The following is a 9,316-nucleotide window of genomic DNA, read 5'->3' as shown; positions in this document are numbered from 1 at the left end:
TGAGACACGTTGAGAGCTTGTACAGTAGAATGGCTATTTTCACTATTTTAATAAATCATTTGGTAAATAATAATAAAAAGGAACGGTTTTGAACATGAGGTTTTCACCCAACCACTATGACAGTAGTCATAGTTAGTAGTGGTGTTATTTAGTGGCAGAACTTATTTTACCAATAACTTTGTACTTTGTGGCATTCTAAATACTACAGCAGTTAAACATAACTATACAGTGACAAAGCACGGCCTTAAAAAAGAGCACGAGGAAGGAAGTGGTAAGGTAGCGACGTGATAACATGCGTGACACACACACACACACACACACACACACACACACACACACACACACACACACACACACACACACACACACACACAAAGAGATCAGTGATTGCACAGTGATGTCGTCCCTTCCCCCCTATAAAATGCTACTAACCATACCGTAGACTGCTACTAATGGAGACTCTTTGCGTCTACTAACCATAGACTGCTACTAACCATAGACTGCTAGTAATCGGAGACTCCGCCAGTCATCAAATCATTGACTCAGGATTCAGGAATGTGACAAAAAAAAGAATAATGTTATTAAATGTATTCAATTAAAGTGTTGATCGAATGCTATTTTGTTGCTGACTTTGTGTATACATATCTGGCTATTGACTCCCTCCTCCCAACTCTATCACATGCACACACACTCAGCTTGTGTGCAGCTGCCTCTGCACTCACTCAGGTGTTTATGTCCAGTATGTGAGGTTGTATGTGGAGTTCTTGAACGATGGGCTTCTCTCTCTACCTGACTCTGCTTTCTGTCCTTCACCAAGGCACAGGTAAGGAAATAATAACAATACACTTTATTTGTATAGTACCTTTCATGACATGAAATGCAGCTCAAAGTGCTTTACAGAGCAATAATCAAAAGAAAAGCAAAAGCATAAACCAAGATTAAAATAATAGCAAAAAACAAAAGTCTGTGAATAAGGCAAAACAGTGAGGACACAGAATTAAGAATCAACTAAAAGCAAGAGTGAAAAAATAGGTCTTGAGCTGGGATAGACACTATTTAATGTTATCATTCTATGCTTTGTCACTGTATAGTTATGTTTAACTGCTGTAGTATTTAGAATGCCACAAAGTACAAAGTTATTGGTAAAATAAGTTCTGCATGCTAGATATCACAACTGCCACTAAATAACACCACTACTAACTATGACTACTGTCATAGTGGTCGGGTGAAAACCTCATGTTCAAAACCGTTCCTTTTTATTATTATTTACCAAATGATTTATTAAAATAGTGAAAATAGCCATTCTACTGTACAAGCTCTCAACGTGTCTCATTGTGAGCGTGTGAATCTGCTATTTTCACTACTTTTGTGTGACACTCTTGTCTTGTATGATGAAGTAGGTTAGTAGGGCATACATTTACGGGGGGAAAAACATAAAAAGACACTGAGACGGCAATTAATGTAAATGATACCACGATTACTAACTAATACCATTGCTAAATATCACTGCTTCTAACTAGCACCACTGCACTGCTACTACTAACGCACACACACACACACACACACACACACCCACACACACACACACACACACACACACACCACACACACACACACACACACACACACACACACACACACACACACACATAGGTTGGACTCAAACCCGGGCCAGCTGCAGGAAGGCCCACAGCCACACCTATTGTATATTATGCCATGTGCACTCACTATGAGAGCCACCAAGATGCCTTGATTACATCCTTTTGACCTTGATTATGACCTTGTTCTTTGACCTTTTGAGGCCAGGTCAAGCCAGGCCAGGTGGCCAGGCCAGGCCAGGTGTACAGGCCTAGATGTTGGCTCCACTTGTGCATTGTTCTCTCCCGGCACAAAACATTGTCGCCTCTCAAAGAGAACCATTGTTGGTGCTTGTGTGTTCTTATGATGGCTAAACTACAATGTATTGAAGAATGTGAGTTGTCACTTTTGAAATTCACCTTTGAGCATTACGTTTCAGAGCTTCTGTAGTGTGTCAGGTTGCCTGAGGCCTTCATTAGGTTGGTTCATGTTACTCATTGGCAGTTAAGAGTCCCATGATGACTTAACCTCCCGTTTGCCCTCCACGCTGAATGTGTCCATCTCAGCAGTGTCTAGCATCCAACGGGACAGTTAATGGGGGGGGGGGGGGGGAGGGGAGTTGTGCGTGCGTGCGTGCGTGCGTCTGTCTGTGTTTTTAACTTTGTGTGTGTAAAGGTTGGCCGGACGGCAAAGGCTCTTAAGAATTAGACAACTGTCCAAGAATGCTTTTTGTTGGGAGTTTTTATTTACCAAACCTCTCCAAACACCAACTTGGCAGTGCAATAATATTTACAGTGCTGGAGTAGACTGTCCAAAAATACGCATATATATCAGGAAATAGTACTACATGAAAACATATAGGTAACAAGAGCAACCGTGTAATCAGATGAGATGTGTGTGCATGTGTAGATTGTACGTCCCTGTTGGTCTCTAGGGCACCCCGTGACATTTCCTCCCCCCTCTGAAGACGCCTCCTGTGGCGTCCTCAAAAGTCTGCTGCACAGTTCTGACCATGCAGTTCCGTAGATTAAACTAGAGTACTACAGACTAGAGTTGCCCATCCTGCTGCCACCGACTGCAGCTATAGGTGCCATTGGCTGTGCCCTGGTTGCCTCAGTGTCCACTGGAGCTGGGTGATGATCTGGGGGTTGAAACATGTTGAGCTTCTGCTCGTGCCTCTCCTCCTCTTGAACCGCATGAAGGCCTCAAACCCTCTAGCACTGTTGAGAAACGCAGCCTCTACTGCCCGCCATATGGGCTGGAAGCCTTCCTCAAGGGCTCCCCCTGTGGCACCCTCCTCCTCTGAGCGCATAGCTTGCTTCTGCAAGGAGGCATTCTGGACTGTCCTTATCTGTTTTTCTTCATACACCACATGTAAAGGTTGGCCGGACGGCCAAGACCCTAAGAATTATACAACTATCCAAGAATGCTTTTTGTTGCGTTTTATTTACCAAACCTCTCCAAACACCGACCTGGCAGTGCAATATATTTACAGTGCTGAACTGTACAAACATTGGCATATGAAATAGTAGCACAACATAAAGCTACTTTTACGCACTGTCTACACCCTTCCATGAAGGGCCTCAGCAGCTCTCTTCCTCTGGCTGCTCTCTAGCAGCTAGAGAGCTTGTTCAAACCGAACTGACCATCTGCAGTTGCAGCTCCCATTTTTAACCAGTTGGGTCATAGGCCTACCAAGAATACTCCCAGTAATTTGTATCAATTAACTTAAACAAGGCAAACTATGTCCCATAAGTCTACAGTTACATCAATTATTTTCATTTCATTTCCATTTTATATTTCCGGCGCCACTTCATTCACAAATGTACAATTAGAAAAAACACAATACAGGAACAAACACCCCTCTCCTCTACAATAGGCCGACTTGGCACCTCTAAATTAACAGGATAATTTCCAGCACTGGTTCTCCACTTTTGAATATTGTTTTGTCGAACTTTAGAGGAACCAATTTAAGTTTAACCTTTCCAGTTCCTTCTCACAATTTTGTTATGCCAATGAATTAAGCCTCCCCACAAAGTTGTGTGCTTTGTTTACCAGCTCAGCAGCCTTTTGTGGTCATAGTGTCTGTCCTGAGATTGGGAGGTTGGAGGTTCAATACCGCTGTCATTTAACAAAGAAAATAAATGTGACTCAATGATAGGCTCTTGATGTATGGGCCTCATGGCTTGGCAAGGCTACTTACTTGCTCGATTCTGCTCCCCCTATTCATTAATCCGAGGGTGTGTGTGTGTGTGTGTGTGTGTGTGTGTTTGGAGGTCGGTTGATCAGCATGCTGACTCAGGGGGAAACAGAGCGTGAATTATTCGGTTAATAACCCTACAGACCAGGCTAGATTGGTTCAAGGTGGAGCTGTCCTTATGAGTGTCATTTCTATAGTGTATGAGACTGCACGAATGTGGATTAGCATGCATGTGTGTACATCAATTTGTGCGCACGTGCGTGTGTGGTGTAAAGTAACTAAGTACGTTTACTCAAGTACTGTCCTTAAGTACAATTACCGGTATTAGGTATTTTTTACTTTACTAGAGAATTTCCAGTGTTCAGTACTATAACCACCGTGTCTCTCGATCCACTCTGGAATAATCCTTATGCTTTCTTTCTATGCTGTAAAGAAAAAGGAGTCTGTGTTGCAGAACTGGTGATTTAAAAAATAAAAAATAATTCAAAAGAACAAACGTGATCAGCCAGTTAAATTCCGGATTTGACTTGTATTGATCATTTTACTTAAGTAACGGCCGCTGACCCCAGTACTGTCCATCCCTCCCATGATCATTTTACTTAAGTAACGGCCGCTGACCCCAGTACTGTCCATCCCTCCCATGCAGGTCAGTGGTGTTAACGGCCGCTGACCCCAGTACTGTCCATCCCTCCCATGCAGGTCAGTGGTGTTACCAGGACCAATACTCCTGTGACGACAAATGCAGAGGTAAGACAAGGCACAAATCACACACTCAACCAATACAGCTTGTGGCCGCAGGACAAATGGGGAAAATAAGTTCTAACCAATGGATCCAATGCCGTTATTGTTTAGTCACTGATTGATAATAATACTTTTGTTTAAATATTTCTGGAAAGCACAGCAGAGTAACCCTATAGAATGCTAACGTCGCATGATTTTCACCCACACAATTATAAGGTTAAGGTTGTGTGATTTGCATTAGTCTCACTGATGTCTGAGACTGTGGGTGAGTCCTTCATGGGCTCAGTGACATCACCGAAGGTAGGCTTGTTTCCCTGCCCCCAATTGGGTGATTTTGGGGTAATTGGGTGTTTTCACCCAATATTATAGTGATACAGTTAATCAGCCATGTATATATATATATATTTTTTTAAAGTATCATTCTTTGTTAACAATTCCCACATTTTTCCTACATGAATTGAGCTCTAATAATGGTATTGTTTTTATAGGTCCCCCCAACATATTTGTGATATTTTATATTGAAACATCAAAGAAGTATTTTTTTATGGAATATATTATATTGGGTAAAATATACCCAACGTTAGTGACGGTGTGATAATATACAACGCTAGTGTTCTAGGGACACACATCCCTGTGCACAATCAGTAGGCTACTCTACCCTTTTTCTAGACCCCGAGAACTGGGCCGTCCAGTTTCCGAGCTGTGGTGGGTTACGCCAATCACCGATCAACATCGTCACCAACCATGTGCACCCAAACAGCGCCTTGCCACCCCTAGTGTTCACCGGCCACCACGATGTCCTCAACATCACAGTGGAGAACATGGGACACTCCGGTAAACCCAGAACTTTTTGTCCCTTTCTCTGAACTATAAACTATGTTGTTTCTTGTTGCCCAGTTCCCCGCTGAGCTTAAAGCATGTGATAAGATGCCGATCCACATGGCGTGGGGTAAGAGTGTTCCTTTGTTTCCTCCAGCCCACTTTCACCTTCCAACGTCCATCCGTCTGACTGGCGGGGGCCTCCCGGGTCACTACCAAGCCCTGCAATTCCACTTTCACTGGGGCAGTGATGGGAGACCGGGCTCAGAGCACACCATAGATGGTGAAAGGTTCCCTATGGAGGTGAGTCAGAGTGTGTAGTACGTATATGTATGTACGTATGTACGTTTACCTCTCTTCGTTGTAATTGTCTCATGCCTGTCTTTGTGATCTATCTTCTGTGTGTACAGCTTCACGTTGTCCATATTAAGGAGCCCTACGGGTCACTGGCAGAAGCAGAACATGACATGGCTGGGATAGCGCTGCTGGCCTTTCTGTTTGAGGTACAGGATAGCGCTGCTGGCCTTTCTGTTTGAGGTACAGGATAGCGCTGCTGGCCTTTCTGTTTGAGGTACAGGATAGCGCTGCTGGCCTTTCCGTTTGAGGTACAGGATAGCGCTGCTGGCCTTTCTGTTTGAGGTACAGGATAGCGCTGCTGGCCTTTCCGTTTGAGGTACAGGATAGCACTGTTCACGATAGGAACCCAAATATGATTATTATTTCTTCGTCCATCCAGATGGAAATCTAAGCAGCAAAACAAAACACATGGAAAACCACATTCCCATCTTGTTACAAATGTGATTTGTAAGTTAAGGACAACATTGCTAATGCTGACTGTTGCAGAGACCCAGCCAGGCAAACAGAAATAGGCTAATTATTTGAATGAGCATGTCCACAACACAAATCAACACCCTTCGAATCAATATTCTAGAACCCTCTCCCAAGTGTATAAAGGCTGTATTATTTTTCCCAATCAGTATAATCAGCAAATGAAAATCAACTATAGACATCTGATATATGTCTATAGTTGCGTGTGTCTATATGCTCTGCAGTATAGCACCTTTGTTTCTCTAATATCTGCTGTGTATTCCTCTATAGGAGACAACAGAGGATAACCCTCATTTCAACATTGTGATAGATGCTATGGGTCGGGTTCAGAACAATGGTAAGAGACAAATTATACAACATAAACCACGCTGCATTGTTGTTTACTGGGTGTATATAACAAATAAGTAATAATTACCCTTTTCATTTCAATCTTAGTTTTTGTTAAAGCTGCACTACAGTATGTAACTTTCCTCTACCCGGATTTGAACCCCGTTTCCTGACCTTTGACACAATCTATAGGCTATATGTATCAATAGAAGAGCAGGGAGACAAAATGTCTATTTACATAATCTAATACAGATTGGGCAAAATGACAATTTATTCATGAAAAAAATCATAACCCTGCTTCTCAGGCAGTACCACCGTCATCCCAAACTTTCGACTCAGTGACATCATTCCGGATGCAAAAGACGTCCATAGTTACTATCGCTACGTGGGGTCCATGACCACGCCGGGCTGCGAGCAGGCGGTCGCTTGGACCGTGTTCCACAAGATGCTACCCATCAGCAGCCGACAGGTACGTAGTACGCTGTTGTTTTGTTCAAAGGCGACCTTGGGGGCCTCCTCCACATCAGTGTTGATTTCGTCGAGTAAAACTATGATGAAGAATGTTCGTCGACTACCTTTTTTCACTGACGAAAACCAAATAAAAACGATACTAAAATCTAAAAGAGAGGTATTAGTTGGAACAGAGAGAGCTCCTGGTATTCATGTTAGCACATATATAACCCTTATTGTCATTGAATGACACTTGCACAGCACATTTGCACTTCGTAATTTGCACAGTTCACCTTAATTAGTGCAATATGAAGAGAGTGCAATATGTTTGTAATGTGAGGTTTTATTGTTGAGTTACTTTGATTGAAATACTTTCATTAACAGTACCTGTGTGTCAGTAGATCAGTGTACATTGTTCTGCAGATTTTGATTTAGTCTAGTCTTTTGAATAATCCCATTTATTCTTGTGAAACTGTTTAGTCTTAGTCTAGTTTTAGTCGACTAAATATCAAAAACCTTAGTCAACAAAATCAACACTGCAGTAAATTGGGCAGGACCATAGTCAGGATGACAGAGGGTGGTTGGGATGTGCTTAATTGCTATTGATGATATTGATGTTGTAGTATAGTGTGGAAATTAAGGGATAAAGACGGATTATTGTTGTAGTTCTTAATAGTTTGGTATGATGTGGGTTGATGTATTTATTGTACCGTATTATTGTATGTTTAATTATGTATGTTTTAGAGGTTGAATACACCCCTGTAAATGGAGCAGTCTAGGCTCATTAGCTGCAGCCTGGTATAAAAGGCTGCCAGTTGTGAGAGTTTTCATAGAAAGAGGAATGGGAGCTGGACACCACCATGCAAAGAGGGTGGCAGAATTGAATGTTGTCTTTGGTGAATTATGCCAGCTGGCAGCTGGCTGAACTCTATATGCATGCCATGCCTTCATCATGTACTGCATTCCAACCGCTGGTCATTCTCACACTAGAGATCCAGTAGAACTATAAGACAAGTCATTTTATGTTTGGTTGCACTCTGGTGTCGCACTCTGAAAATAGTGGATTGTGAGCTTGTAGGATGGAACAAAGTGTAAAATCTAGAAAGAGACTAGACATAGCCTCTCATTTACTCCAACTATTATAGGCTACCTCTAGAACCCAGTGGATCTCAATCTGTGGGATGGTGAGGATTTTGCAAGTGGGCCCCCAAACAATTGGCAACAACACTTCACAAGAACTTTTGTAATTTTTCCTTAAAACATTGAAAAATTGCTATACCAGTAAATAGGAACGTAAACTATGAGCACAATCGACTGATTAATCATTGAAATATGAAAATGCATTTTCAAGTGGGACCTCTGGTTTTGAGAACCACTGCACTGCTCTAGCAGCTAGCCATTCCCTCAATGGATTTTTAGGGGTCATCTTCTTGCATGTTCCTTTTTTAAATGACAGGTGGCATCATTGGAAGCTCTGTGACGCTTGTCTTGTAGTGTTTTGTTTGTTCCCATCTTCTCCCATTTGCCATGATAGAATGAGAGTATATACGATGGAGTATATAAATTAAGGATAACTACATTTGTCTCCTCCCTTCCATCCTCTCTCCTTCCTCCCTCCCTCCCTTTTCTCCATCCTCTCCTCTCCAGCTGGTTGCTGTGACTCAGCAGTGTCGTTTCTGGACCGGCCAGCGGATGACGGACATCTTCCGTCCTACGCAGCCTCTTGACGGCAGAGTGGTGTACCGGTCCGATGCCGGTGCGGTTCTGCCTGGACTGATGGGCATGTTGCTGTGTGTTCACTCACTGGTGCTGGGGTCTGTTGTGCTGGGCCACTGAATGAGCCAATGGAAGACACGCACAAACAACAAGATATCATGGATCTGCTGTGGATCAATCAGTGTGTGTGTGCGTGCGTACAGCAGTGGTTCCCAACCGGGGGTCCTGGCCCCCAATGGGAGGGTACCAGAGATCACAGGGGAGGCTGGGTATGAGGCCTTGTCTGTTTGGAAGTAGTCAAAACATTTGAACGTGTTCAGCAAAATCGGAACTTGCTTCCATCCACTTTGAACGTCTATTTTGGGCATGTCATGTTGTCAAAAATAGTTACAAATAATAAATAAGAGACCCATTAAACTTTTGGGTCAGGTATAATACAAATACGATCAACCAGGTCAGTGCTATTTCGTTATTTGTCGTACGAGAACTATAATATGTGTGTGACATATGTGCATGTGCACGTGTGCAGGTCTCAAAGTGCAGTACACATGTTTGATGCACAAGAAAACAAAGGCCCTTTAGACTACAGTCCCATCAAATCAAATCAGATTTTCTTCTCAAATCCGATCTTTTGGCCCGACCTTTCACACTGCCGTT

At 42.8% G+C, this 9,316-nt stretch overlaps 1 protein-coding gene across 1 annotated transcript; it reads left to right on the top strand.

Moving 5' to 3' along the window:
* Window positions 1–771: 771 nt before the first annotated feature.
* Window positions 772–8,802, top strand: ca4c (carbonic anhydrase IV c; the record flags this gene model as incomplete). The annotated part of the gene is made up of 8 exons (XM_083759707.1): window positions 772–823; window positions 4,478–4,525; window positions 5,189–5,353; window positions 5,496–5,641; window positions 5,749–5,841; window positions 6,437–6,503; window positions 6,799–6,962; window positions 8,591–8,802. The coding sequence occupies 8 exons, from the start codon at window positions 772–774 to the stop codon at window positions 8,777–8,779; spliced, it is 924 nt and encodes a 307-aa protein (XP_083615833.1). The 3' UTR covers window positions 8,780–8,802.
* Window positions 8,803–9,316: the final 514 nt, after the last annotated feature.

Source organism: Protomyctophum parallelum (assembly GCF_964188405.1).
Source record: "Protomyctophum parallelum genome assembly, chromosome: 1".
Lineage (NCBI taxonomy): Eukaryota > Metazoa > Chordata > Actinopteri > Myctophiformes > Myctophidae > Protomyctophum > Protomyctophum parallelum.
Note: the sequence above shows the minus strand (reverse complement) of the source record. Positions and strands in the feature narration are given on the sequence as shown.